Source organism: Hyperolius riggenbachi, chromosome 3, assembly GCF_040937935.1.
Source record: "Hyperolius riggenbachi isolate aHypRig1 chromosome 3, aHypRig1.pri, whole genome shotgun sequence".
NCBI classification, from domain to species: Eukaryota; Metazoa; Chordata; class Amphibia; order Anura; family Hyperoliidae; genus Hyperolius; species Hyperolius riggenbachi.
This window is the reverse complement of record NC_090648.1, coordinates 435094343-435119023: the sequence shown is the minus strand read 5'-3', so window position 1 is coordinate 435119023 and position 24681 is coordinate 435094343. Positions and strand designations below refer to the sequence as shown.

Below are 24681 nucleotides of genomic sequence, written 5' to 3'. Positions count from 1 at the left end.
AGTATTTGTCACGGGTATTATTCATGACTGATATTATCTGCCTGTGATTTGCATGTCACTGTGTTCTGACTGTCATTGATATTATCTGCGTATCTTGTGTAATATCTGCCTGTCAATTGTTACCTACTTGTTATTGCTGCTCGTCTTTGGTAATATCTACTGTATGTATAATTGATATCTGCCTTTTATTAGTAATGTCTGCACATTATTGGAATTTGCCTTTTGTGCTTGCTTAGAAAGTTGCTAAGCATTTTTAAAGTTTTTTTTCTTTTCCATTTAAAATGTTAGTAGTTCTATAACATGGGTGTCAAACTCAAATTACAAAGTGGGCCGAAATGGAAAAATTGGGACCAAGTTGTGGGCCAATATCTATTTCTATTTGCCACCTTCCTCCCTTATAAAGTTCCCTGGTTTCTATTAGCCCCCCCCCCACCCCCCACACACACACTCCTTTATACAGTTCCCTAATATATAGTGGCCCACATCCCTTTTACAGTCCACTGGTGTCTAGTGGTCCTCCTTCCCCTATACATTCCCCTGGTTTCTAATGCCTCCTCTCTCCCTTATACATTTCCTTGGTGTTTAGTGGTCCTCCCTCCCACCTCTACACAGTTCCTTGGTGTCTATTGGCCCCCTCCCTTCCCTATACAATTCCGTGGTGTCTAGTGGCCCCCTCCCTCCCATATACAGCTTCCTGGTGTCTAGTGCCTCCCCCCTTCCTTTCCTATACAGTTCCCTGGTGTCTAGTAAACCCCCTCCCTCCCGTATACTGATCCCTGATGTAGTGCTTTGTCCCTCCCTTCCCCATATGGTTTCCCTGGTGATCTAGGTCTTTACCTCCAATGTAGCTCCCCTGGTGGCCTAGAGTGGGCCAAACACAATGCAAATTGGGAAAACCACTTGGGGGACAAATTTGATGGTTCTGACAGCCAGATGTGGCCCATGGGCCGGGGTTTGACATGCATGTTCTATAAGAATATGGCTTGTGGTTTGGTAACACATAGGGAAGGGAGTGTAGTGCATTACTACACTGCCTACAACCTGCAACCTAGATTTCCATATTTCTGTTATGCCCAATATTTGACTGGGCTCCCATTCTGTTGTGGTTTTACCCACTTATTAATGTGGTGAACCCTATGTGCTACTGCCCGTCTGCCCTATCTTTGGTGCCTAGAGGTGCTCCTGATACTGTATTTCTGGGCTCCTTGCAACACCCCCAATGTGAAACCTTCTGATAACAGCCCTTGTGCTGGGCAAAGTATTTTTTATTGTTGTACTATGATTTTATAATTTATGTTTATCATCGTTGAATGAACCAAGAGATTGATTGGCCTGTATCAGTAGCATATTGTGTGTATGCAGTTGTGGTGAGGGAGATAGGGGTGTGGAACAGGTTGCATTGCCTGGGGCACCAAATAGATCCGAAACAGCCCTGCTTGTTAGGAACAGTGAAATAACACAAACAGATTGCAAAATCTGAAATGTCTGGTTCTTTCCAATTGAGCAATAAGTACTCTTCTTTCATACAACAAATGGAAATTGTCTGTCTTTATTGTTATATGTTTGATGGATTATTACAAAGTGGAAACTCTGAACTGACTTTAGCTAGGAGAGGGTTGTTCTGATCAGAGCCAGATTAAGACCATACAGGGCCTTAGGCAGAGCAATGAATTTGGGCCTCCCGATTTTCCTATTGAAAGGGTACTCAAATGACACCACCCCACGTATATGTAGCCAGATGTTCCCTCCAGGCCCAGTCCACCCATGATGCCAAGTGAGGCGACTTCCTCAGGCAGCAGAAGTCTGGGGGCAGTACCAGGCAGAAAAAGGAAGTGAAGAGAGTGCCTGGCCAACCTATACTGGGGGCAACTGTACCTGGCTAATCTATACTGGGCAACCAATACTGGGGGCACCTATACCTGGCTACCTACTTATACTGAGGGTGTTTTTTGGGGGCTCACCACAGCTACGACATGCGGTGCAAATTGTCAGGTGCAATTTGGGGTGGGGACACGTTCACAAGTCTGCCTCAGGCTGCAAAAAGTCTGGAACTTGCCCTGGACCCCTCCCCCCCCCCCAGGAATCTTCCGCCCTGTATATGCAGTTAGACATACTTTCCCTCCCAGCCCACTATATCTAGCCTAATGTCTTGTCACCCAAGCCCATTATAGGTAGCTAGATGCCCCTCCCCACCCACCAAGTACCGTATGTGTAAGCAAATGACCCACACCCAGCCAGCAAGTATGTGTAGCCAGATGCCAGCATTACCCCCCCCCCCAGCATATGTAGCTAGATGTCATACCTCATATCACCCCCCCACCACAGTCAAATATACATAGCCAGTTCTCCCCCAACCCATGTGTGGCTAGATGTTAGCCCACCCCCCTTCCCCTAGCTAAGTATTAAGTAGCCAGATGTCGCCTGAGCGCATTCGCTGAACACCCTTCCTCGGCCGCCTGTTTAGTATAGAAGATATACAGAGTGTTTCTGATGCTAAAACCAGGAGATTTAACATAAAAGTGTGTATCTTGAATAATGCACTGCATTCTACTATATGTTGTTATGGTTCCTCATTTAATGTCTGTAGGAGGTTATATATCAGAAATTGGAGATAAACATCTTGCAGGTCTAGAGAGATAAAAAAAAACTCCTCTTGTGTATTGGATAAATGCTTTTCATACCAAAGAGATTTAGAGACTTTCATTTTAGGATAAAAGAAACGTGTCAGTAATACTCTATGAATTCCTCCAGCTTTGGATCAGGGATCGTAACTTGCTTTATGAAAAGGTTTTGAATTGCTAACCTGACACCAATAGCCTTATATGGGTCCACTGGTAGCCATATAATACATTTTCTCATGGGAAGGTGGGGCTGAGAATTCTAGGAGATGAGGCCTTCATCCCCATATCCACACCTTCAGTCTTGTATGCAAATGTAAAAAAACAAAGCCTTATGTGTAGACATTTATTTTAAGATAGAAGTGGCAGAAATCAGAGTTGATATTAGACCTCTGCTAGGAGTAGAGTGCTGACTTGACCCTACAGGACAAAAGTTTCAGTTCTAGAGAAACAAAATGAGGTTCAAGCAAACCAAACTGTGAATGTGACACTAAAAGCCATATAACCTGGCAGCCACAACATGAGGGATCTTTCAACACCTCGACAATGCCACCCACCCACACGTAATGGTTGCCTTGTGATGGTATCTGCCACCACTACATTACTGCACTCATACAAAATGCATCATGTCAGACAGGTGGACTACACTGCTGTAAGCAGAGCCTAGAGTATCATGCAGATGACAACTTACATTGGGAATAATGTCTCTTCCACAGTTCCCACTGTGTGAAGTGTCCCTCAGGGAGAAAAGAGTACAGGCCACAGGTGGTCAAGAAAATCGTTCTCTGTTCTTTGAAGGACAGATATAAACTGGACACTGGCACCAAAATTTTGAGGCCATTTCACCTAGTTCAGTTGTGCATGTCTAGGTTTTCTGTTGCACTATTGACATTTAATGTGTTATTTTTCAGTCTCTGGCCTGACAGGTTGCTTTATTAACTTTTTGCTGAATGAGGATGGTTTAACCCAAGCATCATGATGGAGGCATCTCTGCCCACTTATACCACAGTCCCTGAGATCCTCAGTTAAAAATCATCTCAAGCAATTAAATCATAATACTGTAACTGGAAATTAGTGGGCATGGAGGCACCCAAAGTATTAAATAATAGTTTTCTATTGGCATACAAATCATAAAAAAGAGAAAGGAAGAGACACATCTTCCTCAGGTCAATACACAGTGCCTTGTAACAGTGTGCATCGAGTATGAGTGCCTCTTTTTTAAGAAAAGCCCATACTCTATGCACTGTTACAAGCAGGGCTGTGGAGTCACTACAAAAATCATCCGACTCCTTAGTTTATGAAATCACTGACTCCAACTCCAGTTACCCAAAATGGCTCAAGCTCCTGGACTCCGACTCCTTAGTCTAATACTTACCAGGGCTGTGGATTTGGTACAAAAATCATCCAACTCCGGACTCCAGGCACCCAGAATTGCTCCGACTCCTCGACTCCAACGCCGACTCCACAGCCCTGGTCACAAGGCACTGTGTATCAATCTGAGGAAGTGGGCTAGTACCCGTGAAATGTGTTGTCTATCTGTGTTTTGAATTAAAAAATGTTTCCAGTTGAACTGGTGTTCAATCTTTCGGAGAGGTGAAAGAATACCTCTCTCTTTTATGATCTTTATGCCGATAGAAAACGATTATTTAATACTCTGGGTGCCTCCATCCCCACAAATTTCCAGTCAGACCTCCTTTGGAGGTAATAGTTTCACCCAACACTATATCTAGGAGAGCGACCATCCAGCATCCGGCAGGCCTATATGGTGGTTGCAGGGATCTGCAACCCATCCTTGTGAGTATAAAATGATATACTTACAATTACCTCTAAGCTAAATGTACTGCACCATTGAGCTCTTGGCCTCTCTCTGCTTACCACCTAGGTGTTCCAGGGGTGCGAGCCTACTATGTGAAACACCGAAACCTTTCTACATCGATCATAACTGGTCTGTCATAATGAAGCTCAAATGTTATTCAAATAGCACAAAAGGACTCAACTCTCCCTCTAAAAAGATACATACAGTGGGTTGCAAAAGTATTCGGCCCCCTTGAAGTTTTCCACCTTTTGTCAATTACTGCCACAAACATGAATCAATTTTATTGGAATTCCACATGAAAGACCAACACAAAGTGGTGTACACATGAGAAGTGGAACGAAAATCATACATGATTCCAAACATTTTTTACAAATAAATAACTGCAAAGTGGGGTGTGTATAATTATTCGGCCCCCTGTGATCTGAGTGCAGTCAGTTGCCTATAGACATTGCCTGATGGGTGCTAATGACTAAATAGAGTGTGCCTGTGTGTAATCTAATGTCAGTACAAATACAGCTGCTCTGTGAGGGCCTCAGAGGTTGTCTAAGACAATATTGGGAGCAACAACACCGTGAAGTCCAAAGAACACACAAGACAGGTCAGGGATCAAGTTATTGAGAAATTTAAAACAGCAATCATTCAGAAATGGAAGAAGTATGGCACAACTGTAAACCTACCAAGACAAGGCCATCCACCTAAACTCACAGGCCGAACAAGGAGAGCCCTGATCAGAAATGCAGTCAAGAGGCCTATAGTGATTCTGAAAGAGCTGCAGAGATCTACAGCTCAGGTGGGAGACTCTGTCCATAGGACAGCTATTAGTCATGCACTGTACAAAGTTGGCCTTTATGGAAGAGTGGCAAGAAGAAAGGCATTGTTAACAGAAAGCATAAGAAGTCCCGTTTGCAGTTTGCCACAAGCCATGTGGGGGACACAGCAACCATGTGGAAGGTGCTCTGGTCAGATGAGACCAAAATGGAACTTTTTGGCTAAAATGCAAAACACTATGTGTGGCAGAAAACTAACACTGCACATCACTCTGAACACACCATCCCCACTGTCAAATATGGTGGTGGCAGCATCATGCTCGGGGGGTGCATCTCTTCAGCAGGGACAGGGAAGCTGGTCAGAGTTGATGGGAAGATGGATGGAGCCAAATACAGGTCAAACTTGGAAGAAAACCTCTTGGAGACTGCAAAAGATTCGAGACTGCGGCGGAGGTTCACCTTCCAGCAGGACAATGACCCTAAACATAAAGCCAGGGCAACAATGGAATGGTTTAAAACAAAACATATCTATGTGTTAGAATGGCCCAGTCAAAGTCCAGATCTAAATCCAATCGAGAATCTGTGGCAAGATCTGAAAACTGCTGTTCACAAACGCTGTCCAACTAATCTGACTGAGCTGGAGCAGTTTTGCAAAGAAGAATGGGCAAGGATTTCAGTCTCTAGACGTGCAAAGCTGGTAGAGACACACCCTAAAAGACTGGCAGCTGTAATTGCAGCAAAAGGTGGTTCTACAAAGTAGTGACTCAGGGGGCTGAATAATTACGCACACCCCACTTTGCAGTTATTTATTTGTAAAAAATGTTTGGAATCACGTATGATTTTCGATCCACTTCTCACATGTACACCACTTTGTATTGGTCTTTCACGTGGCATTCCAATAAAATTGATGCATGTTTGTGGCAGTAATGTGACAAAATGTGGAAAACGTCAAGGGGGCCGAATACTTTTGCAACCCATGGTATGCTTTATGCCCTATGCCTGGTACATACCATGCAATTTCCCACCAGATCGACGGGTTAACTCCATAATAGCCTACAGGTCCAATCAAGGTTTCTCATCAATTCTGAACAGAAGTGATTGGAAAATCAATTAGAAAAAATAATCGGAAATCAGATACTGTAGGACCGGTCGGAAATTACTGCTTCAACCCATTGATGTGATGGGAAATTGCATGGTTTGTGCCAGGCATTACACAAAAACAAAGTCCAGATAGCAATAAAACATGAAACCCACTTTAAATAAGGGGGAATCCTGGCCACAGACTTTTATAAGAAGTGGTTTACATCCACCACTGAGGTAAAAGCCAGGGAGGTTAAAATTAGGGATGATCAATGAGATGGAAATATTTGCAAGTTCATGCAAGATTATGTAAATTTGTATGCAAACATATGCAGCTTAAAAATGGACCAATGAAGTCCTACCCAGGTTCAAAATATTGGTCCTTTTTCAAGCTGCATATATTTGCATAAAAAAATTACATAATCCTGCATGAACGCGGAAATACTTGCATCCCATTGATCACCTCTTACAATAGTCATTCATAAAATATTTCCATTTACCCTGCTGACTATCATTTGGGACTGGAAACACTAACTATATGCAATGGCTACCTACCTAATGCTCTTACTGAAATAGCCTAGAAACTGCATTATAATTATAAGAGATCTAAATATATCACTGAAGGTCCCTTTGGGTTGTTCTAGAGGTGAAACAAAAGTTTGCCTTCTTAAAACAGAATGTATTTGCAATTATTCAGGTTGGAGTGAGCATATGATGTCTCCCGCGATGCATCACTGCTGAATATGCAAATCCTCCATTGTGAGCTAAACACACCTCCAGAACTGCTGGAATGCAATGATGTGTCAGCTTGTTAATTGTACAGAGCCATAATAATCCAACATGCATACAGACTGTTTCGGATTGGTTGATCTTCATCAGAGCATGGCATAGATTAATGTGGCTCTACGGAGTAGGACTTGAAACACCTAGAGTTACAGACTACTCAGCAAGCTCATGGTGAACAAGAAATCCTAGGAGTGTGTAAGGGGCTACAATGGACCAAAAAGCCCTCCTACTAAAATGTTAAAAACAAAAGTTTGTCTTCTAAAAACAGAAGGTACTTCTAGAGGTGAATCATCGGTCTCCCGGACAATCCAAAGACATTTTAGAAAAATGATCTTATCCCTTCAAATTTGAGATACGCAAGAAAATTCTCAATCCAATGACTAATGATTTTAGCTCCCCCCCCCCCCACCCAGATGGCACATATACTATGATAGACTACACCCTGGCCTCACAGACTCTCCTACAACATAACACAGTTACGATTATAGGCTCCAAACCCCTTTTCTAAACCACAAACCAATTTACTTTCAGACAAGAATAAAAACCTAATTTCAGGAGAGACCCCTTTGAGACTAAACCCAGCTCTCTCACAAGATGCCTCCACCAGATCAGACCTATTCCAACTATCTGTTAAAGAGAAATTCCAGTGAATATAATGCAATAAAAAAGTGCTTCATTTTTACAATTATGTGTAGATGATTTAGTCAGTGTTTGCCCGTTGTAAAATCGTTCCTATCCCTGATTTAGATCCAGACAAGGCAAAGAGTCTGAGCATTGGGGAGCCCTATCAAAGTTTTGCTGGGGGGCCCAATGATTTACAGTTACGCCCATGGACTCATTGCGATGCTTCTCAGGACTATAGCATACCAGAAAAACTCTCTGAACTTAAAGCGGTATAAAACCCTGACATAATATTCAATAAAAACATGTTTTCCTACTTTGTATATGCCATATGGTTATCATATTTGCATCTGTGCATAGGTATTATTATTCATTTAGAAATTAAAAGTTCCCAAAAGTACAGTTTTTTGCTTTAAGAGCCGACTTTGCATTTTATTCATAACTGGTTTTTGTTAATCTTGTATTGAAGGCAAAAATGTTTTGAGTGTCTTTCTGTGTTCAGGAGCTTCTGCACAGTCACAGAATGTGTCCCATTCCTCACTTGATACAATTAAGTAAAAACAAGATAACATTATCTACACTTCCGATACGTCCAGATTTCTCTGCACTGAACTTTTATGTGTGCTTCTGAATGCTGTTGTAGTAAAAAAACAAAATGCTGGTTGTATATAATATGCTGTTAATCATTTTTTAGAGCAAATACGAAATGCTGGGTTTCATTCTGCTTTAAACAACAAAACAAATACAAAAGACATATAAAGGTCTGTACACACGCTCAACCAAACCGCCGATTGTTGTCTGATTTTGGTCTGTTGGAGGACAATAAGGCGTGTGTACTAGTTGAGCGATGGATAACAGGCTGTTTGCCTGATCCATCCGATGGATCAACTCACACGACTGTTGTGCTGATGTTGTGAAGTTGGCTACATGTGTACAACGACATTTGGAAAACGTACTTGTTTTGAATGTGGCCATGTCGTGCAGTCCATTATTTCAATTGCACACACGGTATGCAAATAAGTTGGTTGGTTCATGGAAAATACAAATTGTGTAAACAGTTTGTCGCTGGGTTGGTCATGTCTTGGTGTTGGTCGTGCACTTTATGGACATGTGTACGAGCCTTAACCTCCTTAGCGGTATGGACGAGCTCAGCTCGTCCATTACCGCTGGAGGATGCCGCTCAGGCCCTGCTGGGTGATTCTGTTCAAATAAAAAGGTGCACACGCAGCCGGCACTTTGCCAGCCGCGTGTGCTACCTGATCGCCGCCGCTCTGCGGCGATCCGCCGCGAGTAGCGGCGAAAGAGGGTCCCCCTAGCCGCCCGAGCCATGCGCAGCCGGACCAATCAGTTCCGGCCAACGCTAAGGGCTGGATCGGAGGTGGCTGACGTCAGGACGTCACTCCGCTCATCGCCATGGCAACGAGGAAAGCAAAACAAGAAGGGCCGCTCATCGCGGCCCTTCTTGTTACTTCTGATCGCCGGAGGCGATCAGAAGTACGCGTCTGGAGCGCCCTCTAGTGGGCTTTCAGTTGGCTGCATGTAATAGATTTTTTTTTTATAAAAAAAAAAAAACCCTCCCGCAGCCGCCCAAGCGATCTTAATAGAACGCCAGGGTGGTTAAAGGACAACTGTGGTGAGAAGAATATGGAGGCTGCCCTATTTATTCCCTTTTAGGCAGGGAACACACTTGACTTTCAGTTTTCCGCGCGCGTTTTTCTGCATACTTTTTCTGCACACCAAGTGTGTTTCTATGCAGGAAAACGTGCACGTTTTTTCACAGCAGCTAATGTAATTGATAGAGAAAACTGCCAAAATGTGCAGAGTCATCATGCAGAATGTCCGTTTTTTTCTGAGTGCGAACAACACAGTAAGTGTGTACTAGCACATTGAATAACATGAGTTCTCAGTTTTCCTGTGCAGAAAACTCGTACGAAAACTGTCAAGTGTGTTCCCTGCCTTAAACAATACCACTCGCATCAACTGTTGCACAGGGAACAAGTGTAACTGGTCTAATAAGACCTGTGTGCTTGCCGGTGCCTTGTCTCGGTCGGATTGCCCCAACGGCTTCAGATGAATGTCCAAATAGCAATAAGAGATGGCACACCACTGGCTGCAACGATTTTGCTGTATTAGATGAACAAGTACACTACATGTTACGAATATTACATTCTTCTTCAGGTGTTAAACTCCTGAAGAAGAATGTAATATTCGTAACATGTAGTAAACAATACCAGTTGCCTGGCAGCCCTGCTGGTCTACTTGACTGCAGTAGTGTTTGAAGAACACCAGAAACAAGCATGCAGCTAGTCTTGTCAGATCTGACAATAATGTCAGAAACACCTCATCTGTTGAATGCTTGTTCAGGGTCTATGTATAAAAGTATTAGAGGCAGAGGATCAGCAGCATAGCCAGGCAACTGGTATTGCTTATAAGGAAATAAATATGGCAGCCTCCATATCCATATCCCAGTTGTAAACTAGGTTCCAGGGCAGTCTGATAAAGTCATCCGGATGCTAGGCAGAACATTCCCATCTGGATAAAGCAGCTATCCACATTCCAGATTAAAGATAAAGCAGTGATGAAACACTTTGATACACCAAGCATGTTAAACATTTTCCAAGAATATTATTCAGGTCTTTACATGCATGCTTAAAATAGAGGCATGAGGAAAAATGGGCGCTGGGTGAAGCCGATAAATACTGTTGTGATTTGGGTGGCAAATTAAAACAAAAAATATTTACAGTAGTAATGACTATAGTAAAACATTGGTAAATGTTACCAATATTTTACTACAACTAAACCTAACTCTACTCTCACACAGAACCCTTCCCCCTCCGATGGCTAACCTTAAAACCCCCTATCCTGACGCCTAACCCTAAAACTCTTCTCCTGACGCCTAACCCTACAACCCTCGCGCCTGACGCCTAACCCTAAAACCCCTCCTCCTGACGCCTAACCCTAACCCCCCCCCCTCCTGACGCCTAACCCTAAAACCCCTCTCCTGACGCCTAACCCTAAAACCCCCCCTTCCTGACGCCTAACCCTAAAACCCCTCCTCCTGACGCCTAACCCTAAAACCCCTCCTCCTGACGCCTAACCCTAAAACCTCTCCTCCTGACGCCTAATCCTAAAAGCCCTCACTCCTGACGCCTAACCCTTAAACCCCCACTGCTGACGCCTAACCCCAAACCCTCCCCTTCCTAACGCCTAACCTTAAACTCCCCCTTCCTAACCTTATAATCTTCTAACGATAAATTTCAAAACAATTTTCAAAAACGAAAAAATGTGTCAATATAAAAAAAAATTCAAAAACTATAATGCTCTAATTTTCAAAAATGTTGGTTAGATGAGCCCAGCGCCCACTATTTATCGGGAGCCCAAATTTCTGCTTTGGGCGCCCAATAGCCGATATTTGCATTAGCGCCAATGGGGCGCCCAAATCGTCCATTAGCCACAGGCGCCCAAATTTCCTGCTTCCCTTTACACTTATAGACAGTGTAAGTAGGCATAAGGACCCACCCTAGTATAGGTAATCAGAGGGCCCCCAGGTGTACCCACCTCTATCCCATGCAGAGTATTTGCAGCAGAAGTGTACAAGAAGTGACTTACTTGCCTGTGCAGCGAACTGCAGTCTCCTGGCGTCCCCATCACTATGATTAAAGCGCCCTCTATCATTACGTAATGTGATATGGGAGGGCAACGTAGTCATGAAGACTGGGACACCAGGAGCATGCAGATCACCACCCAGAGAGAGGAGTCACTTCAAGTATGGTCCTACTGCCAATACTCTACTAATCAGGGCAGATGCTCATTTAACTGCGCAAACCAGCCCCCCAGTGGCTATGGGCCCCACTGCAACTGCTATGGTGATCCCTACGACACTGATGTCAGAGTCAACTTTCTGTTCTTTCTTCCTCTTTTCAACCCCTCTCCTTGTTGTTTGCTTTCCCGATGATCCCATCTTCTTTTTCCTATTGGATTGACTTACCCAGTGAAGATTACATGAAGACAGTATATAGGAATATATCATTTTATTGCTGAAATATGATACACAATACAGGGAATCATTTTTTATTTGGATAATGTGTTTGTAAAATGTTTCCAGAATGTAATATAATGCACAAAATCAAAATTGTTATTATTGTGCTATAATAATGTCAATTTTGTCTTCTGTTCCCTCTTCCTTCTCTTTTGTTGCTGTATGTTCCAGCACCCACCACTAATCAGAACGCTGGTATGCAATATTTTGAACTGTCTGTATCCCTGTCTTGCGGTCTTTGCTCTGTCTGTGTCCCTGGTTGAGGGATCTGTGCTCTGTGTCCCTGTCAGAGGTCTATGCAGGGCCAGATTTGTACTTTCCAGTGCCCTAGGCCTGCTGTCATCTACCACCCCCCCCCCCCCCCCCCCACCACCACCACTACTACCAAAAAACATTCTGACCAACACTGACTATCGATCATTGGTTTGAATGGGCTCATTTCAGTTGTGCTGCTCTGCCTCCCATTCAGCCAAGAATCAGAGGATGCTCTGTCTGCTCAATAATTCCTGCAATTTGTGCTCCTGCCTGAAAGTGCACAGCAGCCAATAGTGTTCTGGGAATGCATACTTGAGAAATGACGCTGATATATGTACTTGTCAAGAATGCATAACACTATACTGGCGTTGGTTGCTGTGCACATCTGGGCAGGAGCAGAAAACTTGCGCAAGTTGCAAGTGGCCAGAGCATGCGCTGCTTCTTTGTCCTCTGTGCGACTGGCTGCAGTCATAGCCACATACAGGTGACAGGGAGCGTGAGTGGCCAGAGCATGCGCTGCTTCTTTGTCCTCTGTGAGACTGGCTGCAGTCAGAGCCCCAAACAGGTGACAGGGAGCGCGAGTGGCCAGAGCATGCGCTGCTTCTTTGTCCTCTGTGCGACTGGCTGCAGTCATAGCCACAAACAGGTAACAGGGAGCGTGAGTGGCCAGAGCATGCGCTGCTTCTTTGTCCTCTGTGAGACTGGCTGCAGTCAGAGCCACAAACAGGTGACAGGGAGCGTGAGTGGCCAGAGCATGCGCTGCTTCTTTGTCCTCTGTGAGACTGGCTGCAGTCAGAGCCACAAACAGGTGACAGGGAGCGTGAGTGGCCAGAGCATGCACTGCTTCTTTGTCCTCTGTGAGACTGGCTGCAGTCATAGCCACAAACAGGTGACAGGGAGCGTGAGTGGCCAGAGCATGCGCTGCTTCTTTGTCCTCTGTGAGACTGGCTGCAGTCAGAGCCACAAACAGGTGACAGGGAGCGTGAGTGGCCAGAGCATGCACTGCTTCTTTGTCCTCTGTGAGACTGGCTGCAGTCGGAGCCACAAACAGGTGACAGGGAGCGTGAGTGGCCAGAGCATGTGCTGCTTCTTTGTCCTCTGTGAGACTGGCTGCAGTCAGAGCCACAAACAGGTGACAGGGAGCGTGAGTGGCCAGAGCATGTGCTGCTTCTTTGTCCTCTGTGAGACTGGCTGCAGTCAGATCCACAAACAGGTGGCAGGGAGTGGGAGTGGCCAGAGCATGCGCTGCTTCTTTGTCCTCTGTGAGACTGGCTGCAGTCAGAGCCACAAACAGGTGACAGGACAGCTCAATGGAGAGAAACAAAGAACAGGTAAGTAGCAAACATCCTGTCAATACCCACTTTGGATGTTTGGTTGTAATTAGAGCGGACCTGAACTCAGAACTTCCTCTCTGCTTCAAAAGATACACAATAACATAATAACCTTTAAAAAAACATTTCTTTGTTACAGTTGATACAAATCCTGCAATCAATCGGTAGTGTCTACTTCCTGCTTTCATGGAAGCAGACATATTGTTAACATCCTGTGCTTTCAAATTAGCTTAGATGTTGTGGCAGTCAGGGGACATAGGAGAGATCAAATTACAACGTCAGATTAGACACAGATGAGGGGGAATTACACAGGCTCTCTAAAAAAATACAAGGTAGATTTTTCTATGTTTTCCTTCTGTCCTGTGCAAGAGTTCAGCTCCACTTTAAAGCATCTGAATGATATTTATTTATATTTGAAAAATCTATGTATCTCTTTTGAATGTTGAAAGTACATATGGTGGTTTGCTCTAACATATTGACAGTATACAGGAACAAAGTCTGAAGAAGGCTTATTCACAGAAATAATACTTTTTTTCTTTTAAGCCAATAAATGGTATCATCCTCATTCAAAACTCTCTGCTTTCGCTGTGGCTAAAATGGTACAATGCTTTACTGCTACAGGAAAGGAGAAGGATGCCAAACTATACAGACTAGCATAGAGGTAGTAACAGATCAGGTGACAGTGACAGTTTAGCAATGAAAGTAAAGCAAACAGCATTTTTATTCCTCTCATAGATGGTAGGAACAGAAAATGAGTCAGGAAAGAGTTAACTGAGACCACTGCTGGCTAGGAAGAAAAAAACCCCCTAAAGCCATAAATTTAAGTAGACTAGAGATAAGAAAGTGTAATTTATAGCTGCTGGGGTCAGTGTCAAAACTGTAAAGGAGAAAGTGAAGAAATTAGCAGGGTTCACTGATGTCTTTGAATGCCTGCATTAAAACTCAGCGGAACTTAGTTCTATCTGCTTTGTAATGTAAATCCCTGGTATTTCTCACATCAACTTGTATGATCATGATGAGAGGAATTGATCATCAGATGAGGTGACAGCAGATGTTGATTGAGAGAGAGACTTGCTGGAAATGGGGAACTCTGGAATTCAGCTATTAGTGCAGAGCAGGGCGCTGGCTGGCTGCGCTGCGGGACCAGAAGAGGTGATTAATTTTGACATATGACCTCTTCTCTCTCCAAGTCATGCCGCCCTTCTTATCTTATCTGATTTTATCGCCCTAGGCCGTGGCCTTTCCAGAAATCCGGCCCTGGGTCTATGCTCTGTCTGTGTCCCTGTCTGGGGTCTATGCTCTCTCTGTGTACCTGTCTGGGGTCTATGCTCTCCCTGTGTCCCTGGTTTAGGGGTCTGTGCCCGTCTGAGGTGTATGCTCTGTCTGTGTCTCTGTCTGGGGTCTATGCTGTGTCTGTGTCCCTGGTTGATGGGTCAGTGCTCTATTCATATTATGCCTGGTCTGTGCTCCTGTCTGGGCTGGGGTCTGAGCTCTGTCTTTGCCCCTCTCTGAGAAAGTGTGCTCTGTCTTTATCTAGGGGTCTGTTCTCTTGTCTGTATCCCTGCCTGAAAATGTGCGCTCTCTCTGTGCTCATGTCTGGGGTTTTGAGCTCTAGCTGTATCCCTGCCTGGAGGTCTGTGCCCTGCCTGGGGGTCTGAGCGCTCTCCGTGTTCCTTTCAGTATTCAGTACCTTTAGCTGTTGGTCTGCATTCCACGTGAGCCACTTCCTTGCTAGATGGGTACTGATCACCTTTATATGGAAGCATTTCCGTTGCCCCGGAAACCTGTTCGCCGCTCCTCCCCTCCCGCGGCGTAATCCTCCGAGGTGGGCGGGGTAGCAGGAAAGGGCGGTGCTGGGCATAGGCTGGCAGAGCAGCGGGCTAATCAATGCCGCCTGCCGGGGAGAAGCATGACAGCGGCCGGGGGGGACGGGGTCGAGTTGCCGGGTGAGTCTCGATCACTTCTCTCATATCTGCTTTCAGCAAAGACCAGGGATCACCGTCCCTTAATGTGTGTGTGCCCTCCCGGCTTCCGTGCGACTCCTGCCGCCTATAGATCTCTCATCACCCAGACATATGTATATCTACCCTGCTTGTATATATGTGTGTACATAGCTGCCTGATCACTGACAGATCCCACAGCTGTCCATCCATTCCTTGCCTGACTGCTTCCATATACATTATTAGATCTATCCACATTGACCTATAGGTGTATAGCCTATAGATCTGTATGTATAAAAACCTGGTTATTACTTCCATCTGTGTGATTTATCTATGTGTTACAGCCCTGTGGATTTCTATGTACAGCCTAATCACTTCCTGGTGTACTTTATAGAATTGTACATACAGCCTGCCTGACCTGAGGGGAAAAAAATAAATTATATATATATATATATATATGTATATATATATATATATATATATATATATATATATATATATATATATATATATATATATATATATATATATATATATATATATATATATATATATTGTAGTGTGTGTACGTATAGTTTGCCTGATTTCTTCCATGCTAAATATGTAATATATCAGTTTATTCAGTATAGCCTGTCTTACCACTTCTACACTAAATATATATTACTATTTAGATGTGAAGGTATAGCCTGCCTGATTACTTCCATGCTAAATATATACTATATAGGCTTATTGAGTACAGTCTGTCTGACCAGATTTGTATGTGCTGCCTGTCTGATCTCTTATATAGGTAGATTTTTGCACAAAGCTTTTTTATTTGTACACTGCCAGATGACTTCCACTCTGACATATACTCATATATCTTCTAGATCTTTGTGTATTGCTTAATAATATCTAATCTGTTGTGTATATGTCCCAGAGATCGCCTGCACAATACCTATTTACTATCATGAATTCTGTAGGTCTGTCTATCACCTGACAAATTCCACAATGATATAAATGTGTATGTATACCCTATAGATATTCCCATTATAATATATCCTATAGATGTCTGCCTTTTCCCATTATTTTCACTTGTATGACATTGAATATTGGCATCACTTCATTATATCCTATACATTGCTGCGTCTTCCCAATATTATCACCTGTATGATGCTTGGTAATGTTATAACTCTCCATTATATATCCTATACATCGCTGCATCTCTACTCACAGAATGCTGTATAATGTCGATATAACTCCCCATTATATACAGTGGGTTGCAAAAGTATTCGGCCCCCTTGAAGTTTTCCACATTTTGTCACATTACTGCCACAAACGTGCATCAATTTTATTGGAATTCCACGTGAAAGACCAATACAAAGTGGTGCACATGTGAGAAGTGGATCGAAAATCATACATCATTCCAAACATTTTTTACAAATAAATAACTGCAAAGTAGGGTGTGCGTAATTATTCGGCCCCCTGAGTCAATACTTTGTAGAACCACCTTTTGATGAAATTACAGCTGCCAGTCTTTTAGGGTATGTCTCTACCAGCTTTCCACATCTATTGACTGAAATCCATGCCCATTCTTCTTTGAAAAACAGCTCCAGCTCAGTCAGATTAGATGGACAGCGTTTGTGAACAGCAGTTTTCAGATCTTGCCACAGATTCTCGATTGGATTTCGATCTGGACTTTGACTGGGCCATTCTAACACATAGATATGTTTTGTTTTAAACCATTCCATTGTTGCCCTGGCTTTATGTTTAGGGTCATTGTCCTGCTGGAAGGTGAACCTCTGCCCCAGTCTCAAGTCTTTTGCAGTCTCCAAGAGGTTTTCTTCCAAGTTTGCCCTGTATTTGGCTCCATCCATCTTCCCATCAACTCTGACCAGCTTCCCTTTCCCTGCTGAAGAGATGTACCCCCCGAGCATGATACTGCCACCACCATATTTGACAGTGAGGATGGTGTGTTCAGAGTGATGTGCAGTGTTAGTTTTCTGCCACACATAGCGTTTTGCATTTTCGCTAAAAAGTTCAATTTTGGTCTCATCTGACCAGAGCACCTTCTTCCACATGTTTGCTGTGTCCCCCACATGGCTTGTGGTAAACTGCAAACGGGACTTCTTATGCTTTCTGTTAACAATGCCTTTCTTCTTGCCTACAATGCCTTTCTTCTTGCCACCCTTCCATAAAGGCCAACTTTGTACAGTGTATGACTAATAGTTGTCCTATGGACAGAGTCTCCCACCTGAGCTGTAGATCTCTTCAGCTCGTCCAGAGTCACCATGGGCCTCTTGACTGCATTTCTGATCAGCGCTCTCCTTGTTCAGCCTGTGAGTTTAGGTGGATAGCCTTGTCTTGGTAGGTCTACAGTTGTGCCATACTCCTTCCATTTCTGAATGATCGCTTGAACAGTGCTCCGTGGGATGTTCAAGGCTTTGGAAATCTTTTTGTAGCCTAAGCCTGCTTTAAATTTCTAAATAACTTGATCCCTGACCTGTCTTGTGTGTTCTTTGGACTTCACGGTTTTGTTCCTCCCAATATTCTCTTAGGCCTGGTGCACACCAAAAACCGCTAGCAGATCCGCAAAACGCTAGCAGATTTTGAAACGCTTTTTCTTATTTTTCTGTAGCGTTTCAGCTAGCGTTTTGCGGTTTTGTGTAGCGGTTTTGGTGTAGTAGATTTCATGTATTGTTACAGTAAAGCTGTTACTGAACAGCTACTGTAACAAAAACGCCTGGCAAACCGCTCTGAAGTGCCGTTTTTCAGAGCGGTTTGCGTTTTTCCTATACTTAACATTGAGGCAGAAACGCATCCGCAATCCAAAATCTGCAGCAGCCCGGGAGTATGCGTTTCTGCAAAACGCCTCCCGCTCTGGTGTGCACCAGCCCATTGAAATACATTACCCTAGCGGATCCGCACCCGCAAGCAGATTGCAAACCGCAGCGGAAACGCTCCGGTGTGCACTAGGCCTTAGACAACCTCTGAGGCCCTCACAGAGCAGCTGTATTTGTACTGACATTAGATTACACACAGGTGCACTCTATTTAGTCATTAGCACTCATCAGGCAAATTCTATAGGCAACTGACTGCACTCAGATCAAAGGGGGCCGAATAATTATGCACACACCACTTTGTAGTTATTGATTTTTAAAAAATGTTTGGAATCATGTATGATTTTCGTTCCACTTCTCATGTGTACACCACTTTTTGTTGGTCTTTCATGTGGAATTCCAATAAAATTGATTCATGTTTGTGGCAGTAATATGACAAAATGTGGAAAACTTCAAGGGGGCCGAATACTTTTGCTAACCACTGTACTGTATAGTCTATATTTTGTTGCCTCTTCCATAGTCGTGTATATTACAGTATATAGTACCTCTTATATAAAATATATATAATATATTATATGGTAGAGTATATCTGACACTCCCACTATTATTACGTATAGAATGTTATATTTCCATAATAGGTCCTATACATTGTTGTCTGTTCTAATGAACACCTGTTCAGTGCTGTACAATGTTATATCTCCCACCATTACCTGTACATAGCTGCCTCTTCCCATTCTGTTTTACCGTATATCCTGTACAGTGCTATTTCTCCTTATAATCACCTTTTTTAATTGTATTATTCTTATACTAGTGACATTTGTTAAGTTAGTAACAATCCCATTATCACCAGAAGAATGCTGTATAATAGTACAGTTCTTCACTGTATACGTCATATTACACCTGCAATTATATAGTTTGTCATCCTATTATATAGGGTGATGCTGTTTTAGTTACCTTTGTAAAGTTGCATGCTGATATATCTGCAATATATGTTTTATTATAATTTTTATTAGTCATATGATTATTACTACTACTATTACTACTACTACTACTACTACTATTACTACTACGTAATAGTACAGACTGGAGTTGGTCAATATGTTGCTAATAATTCTAATATTAATAAGAGTTGACATCCATGTTATGGTCCTCCTTATGCAATAAATATTCCACAGTCAAATGTTAGTGGTGTTATAATAAAGTGGAGACAATTGCAAACATTATCATCTCAGCCTTGAAGTGGTAGGCCACGTAAGTTATAGAGTGGAGTTCAGCGCATACTGTCTGAGGCCCACATTGCACAGAAGTTGTTAACTTTCTGAGTCTACTCTACAGCTAAAGACTTCCAAACTTCATGTGGACTTCAGATTAGCTTATTGTTGCAAAACAGTGTAGAGAGCTTCATGGAATAGGTTTCCATTAGGGATGATCACCGAATGCAATCATAAGTAATCACCAGTGATTACTCGTCATTCAAATGAGGCTTAATTAGTGCAGGTGTGCAGCGGGGATAGAAGGGGTTTTTTACCCGTAATTCCGCCATCTGCCCTGCGTTCTAAAGAGCTTTCACGCGTCCTATTGGTCGCGTTGCAACCCTCACACCGCCGCACTTTCTCCTTTAAGCCGGAAGGAGGAAGTGCGGCGGTGTGAGGCTTGCAACGCAACCAATAGGACGCGTGAAAGCTCTTTGGAACGCAGGGTGGACGGCGGAATTATGGGTAAATAACCCCTTCTATCCCCCAAAGCACACCTGCGCTAATTGAGTCTCATTTGAATCACGAATAATTACTTGTGATTGGATCCAGTGATCATCCCTGATTTTCATGATTGAGCAGCTGCATCCAAGCCTTATATGACCAAGCGCAATACAAAGTGTTTGATGCAGTGTTGTAAAGCATGCCAAGACTGGATTCTACAGCAGTGGAGATGTGTTCTTTGGTGTGACAAATCACGCTCCTCTGTCTGGCAGTGTGATGGATGAGGCTAGGTTTGGTGGATTTCAGGAGATTGGTACTTAAATAGTTATTGGGTTGAAAAAGATATCTGTCCATCAAGTGTAAAGGGAACCTAAACTGAGAAGGATATGGGTTTTTCCTTTTACAATAATACCAGTTGCCTGACTCTCCTGCTGATCCTGTGTCTCTTAATACTTTTAGCCAGCCCCTCAGCAAGCATGCAGATCAGGTGCTCTGACTGAAGTCAGACTGGATTAGCTGCATGCTTGTTTCAGCCAGGTGTGTGATTCAGCCACTAATGCAGCTAAAGAGGTCAGCAGGACTGCCAGGCAACTGGTATTGTTTAAAAGGAATTAATACTTGCCCGATTGCATTGTGTAGAGCAGGGGTCTCCAAACTTTTTTCAGTCAAGGGCTGAGGTCAACATACTTCAGGCTTCTGGGGAGCCGGAACATACAAAAAATGATGTTGAAAAACATTACATTGGATCTACGTATTGATTTCCCCTTCAATCTTTCCCGGAGGAGACCTCCCAGCAGCAGCCATTCAGTCATGCGGCGCCCGAAGAACGTCTTTGTGCACCAGACAGTGAAGCATACGAAGGTGACAACCTGCCATCCAGTTGGACAGCAGTGTCACCTGATGAACCTAATTGGAAGCAAATTATTGCTCACAGGTTTCTACAGTATGTGGATGGGTGGTGCCAGCACTGCTATTATATATGTGAGCCCTCGATATTTAAAGGCGCAGTGGGCCACATCTATAAGTTATACATTTGGTGTTTGGGGGCCAGTGAAAAAGCCTTAGGGGGCCGCATTTGGCCCACGGGCCTTAGTTTGAGGACTACTGGTGTGGTGCTAGTAAAAAGGGCGCACAGGGATAGTGGACAAAAAGGGCGCCGCCATAGACTGCAATGCAAAATATCGGCTATTCGGCGCCCGACAGGAAAAAAGGGCGCCCGAGAAATAGCGGTTACAGGGATCGTGTTAACAAAAGTTTTCGTTTACAGGATAAGGTTTATAACAAATATCGTTTACAAGTTCGTTTTGGCTTTGTATTATACTTATTTTTCCGTTTGTAAATTTCGCTTATATGAGTTTCACCTAGTTTTTTCGTTTTAAAATTGCGGTTACAAAACTGTAACAACTAAAATTTCGTTTACACTTCTTTTATCATTTAAAATTGGTTTTCATATGTATAATGCTTAAATACCGTTTCTCAACATGATTGTATTAGAAATACATCGCTTTTGGTATTAACTTTGTTTTTACACTTATAATGCGTTGATTATAGTTACTAAAATATCGCTTTAAATATTACTGTTATTTTAAGATTTCTAATGCATACGTGATTGTAAGGCTATCTATTGTATTGTATGTGTATATATATATTAAATATACCTTTTTCTACTTATATTATTAATGTATACGTTATTTTAAGGCTAGTTATTCTATTGCAAATATATAAATTATTTTGTTCATGTTATTTGGAGTGAAGTATTTTAAGGATTAAATATATTATTGTTTATATGTGTTTAGCGTGTTTGTGCAGTGGGGATGGTTAGGTTTAGGCATTACTAGGGGGTCTAGGGGTTAGGGATAGGTACAGGGAGGGTTAGGTATAGTTACAGTGCAATATACACCACCAGGGGGGTGGTTAGTTTCAGGCACCACCGGGGGGGGTCTTAGGTTTAGGCACCACCGGGGGGGGTCTTAGGTTTAGGCACCACCAGGGGGGGTCTTAGGTTTAGGCACCACCAGGAGGGGTCTTAGGTTTAGGCACCACCAGGGGGGGTCTTAGGTTTAGGCACCACCAGGGGGGTCTTAGGTTTAGGCACCACCAGGGGGATCTTAGGTTTAGGCACCACCAGGGGGGTCTAGGGATTAGGGATAGGTACAGGGAGGGCTCTGTATGAGAGTAAGGTTAGGTATAGTTACAGTACAATAAATGTAATATATACAATTTATTACATTATGTGTATTTACACAAAGGGGGGGGTCTAGGTGTTAGGGATAGGGATAAGGAGAGATATCTGTGACCCTAAAGTTAGGTATAATTGTAGTAAAATACCTGTAAAACCTACCATTCTAGTACTATGCCTAATACAAGTGTAAATATCGTTTTTGCTATAGACGCTATTTGACGTTTCATTTCAGAATTCGTTTACTGTTATAGATGGTATTTTGCCATTTCATTTCCGTTTATTTAACCTATTTAGCACTAAATTATCGTTTATAACCTCTTAAACGAAAAATATGGTTTTGCATTCAAACTTACAATTTCGGCTATACCCCGCGCCCTTTTTTCCAGGCGCCCTTTTTTTGATACACGCCTACTGGTGTAGAGTTTTGATGGAGGAGGGATTATCGTGTGGGGTAATTTTTGGGGGTGGGTTTGGAACCTTAATACTAAGTTAAAGGAATTCTGAATACCTCAGGATACTAGATATTTGGGGAAATGTAATGGTCCCAGCTTTGTGGGAACAGTTTGGGAATGGCTTCTATCTGTTCCAACTTGACAGCTCACCAGTGCACAAAGCAAGGTCCATAAAGACACACACGAGTGAGTTTGGTGTTAAAGAGACTCCGTAACAAAAATTGCATCCTGTTTTTTATCATCCTACAAGTTCCAAAAGCTATTCTAATGTGTTCTGGCTTACTGCAGCACTTTGTACTATCACAGTCTCTGTAATATATCAACTTATCTCTCTCTTGTCAGACTTGTCAGGCCTGTGTCTGGAAGGCTGCCAAGTTCTTCATTGTTGTGGTTCTGCTATGAACTCCCCCTTCCAGGCCCCTCTATGCACACTGCCTGTGTGTTATTTAGATTAGAGCAGCTTCTCTCTTCTCTCTTATCTTTTACAAGCTGGATAAATCGTCCTCTGAGCTGGCTGGGCTTTCACATAGTGAGGAATTACAGACAAGGGCAAAGCTGTTTGCAGGAAGAAAAGAGCAGCCTGAAACTTCAGTGCAAGAGAGATGCAGGGGGAAAGAAACACACAAATGATCTCTTGAGATTCAAAAGGAAGGCTGTATACAGCCTGCTTGTGTATGGATGTATTTTCTATGTGTGGACATACTGTACATCAACCTACTTCCTGTTTTGGTGGCCATTTTGTTTGTTTATAAACAAACTTTTTAAAACTGTTTTTAACCACTTTTAATGCGGCGGGGAGTGGCGAAATTGTGACAGAGGGTAATAGGAGATGTCCCCTAACGCACTGGTATGTTTACTTTTGTGTGATTTTAACAATACAGATTCTCTTTAAGGAGCATGACTGACCTGCACAGAGCCTAGACCTCAACTTAAAGGACAACTGAAGCAAGAGATATATGGAGGCTGCCATATTTATTTCCTTTTAAACAATACCAGTTGCCTGACTGTCCTGCTGATCCTCTCTCTCTCTAATACTTTTAGCCATAGATCCTGAACAAGCATGCAGCAGATCTGGTGTTTCTGACATTGTCAGATTTGACAATATTAGCTGCATGCTTGTTTCTGGTGCGATTCAGACACTTCAGCAGCCAAATAGATCAGCAGGGCTGCCAGGCAATGTGTATTGTTTTAAAGAAAATAAATATGGCGGCCTCCATATTCTTCTCACTTCAGTTCCCCTTTAACAACTTTGGGATGAATTGGCATGGAGACTGCCAACCAGGCTTTCTTGAACAACATTGGTGCCTCACCTCTTAAATGGTGTTGTGGAAGAATGGTCAAAAATCCCCATAACTACACTCCTAAACCTTGTTGAATGCCTTCCCAGAAAAGTGTATATGTTGGAATGTCATTAACGTACAGGTGTGAAAAGACAGGCATCGCAACACTTTTGGTAATATGTGTGTCAAGGAATATTTAAGATGTTACATACAACAGGGGTTGTTTTGTAAACACAATCTTTGAGGGGGTATGTGTTTTCATTATGATGTGAAACTCTGATCTAAGGTCCAGACAATGCTGTTTACAGTGCTTTTCCCCCATTGTTAACGTTAACTTATTTCCTTTAAAGGACATCTATCGTGGAAAATATTATCTTGTTTTTTGTTAGTACGATGTACTGCTACCATCATTGTCACAATCACAGAGGACATATTGCTTTGTAAAAAAAAATGCCTGCAGTCTGCTTTTCAATCTAAAAATCCAGTGCTAAGGCTCGGTTACCGTTTTGCTGCCTAACTGTGGACAACGCGTGCTGGACTAAGTTGAGGGCTCAAGTTTCTGTTTCAGGCCAGTATATAAGGGCTGTCTGATTACGCTTGTGTACTTAGTACTCTTTACATGTGCTTACCAGGCTTTAGGTGTTCCTTGACCTGGAACATGTGTACAGTCAGTGAATGGTTGGTACATTTGTATACAGCATGTTTATTCTAGGTCAGTGACTCTGTCAATGAGCCTGTGACCAAATGCTGTAATACAAAGCAAATCTGTGAAAACATTGTACAACTTTGAGGCCCTTTTACACTCACATACATGTTTTGCATTACCCTTTTTACACACAGGGCAAGGCGCCAGCAAATAAAGTGTATGGGGCCCAGTACACTATCCGTCACATCAGAATTATCCGATTTGCCGCAGACCTGCCACAAAGTCAATATCGCATTACCGTGGGGCTTCCGCAGTGGCGGTGGGATACATTGAAGTCAATGTGGGACCCAGAATT

General features: G+C 43.0%; 1 protein-coding gene across 1 annotated transcript in view; it reads left to right on the top strand.

Moving 5' to 3' along the window:
* The first annotated feature begins 15150 nt into the window (after nt 1-15150).
* BMAL2 (basic helix-loop-helix ARNT like 2) overlaps nt 15151-24681 on the top strand; it is a 127452-nt gene continuing 117921 nt past the window's right edge. The window contains exon 1 of the mRNA XM_068277653.1: nt 15151-15259. Within this exon, the coding sequence (XP_068133754.1) occupies nt 15223-15259 (37 nt within the window). The 5' untranslated portion in view covers nt 15151-15222. The remainder of the gene's footprint in view (nt 15260-24681) is intronic.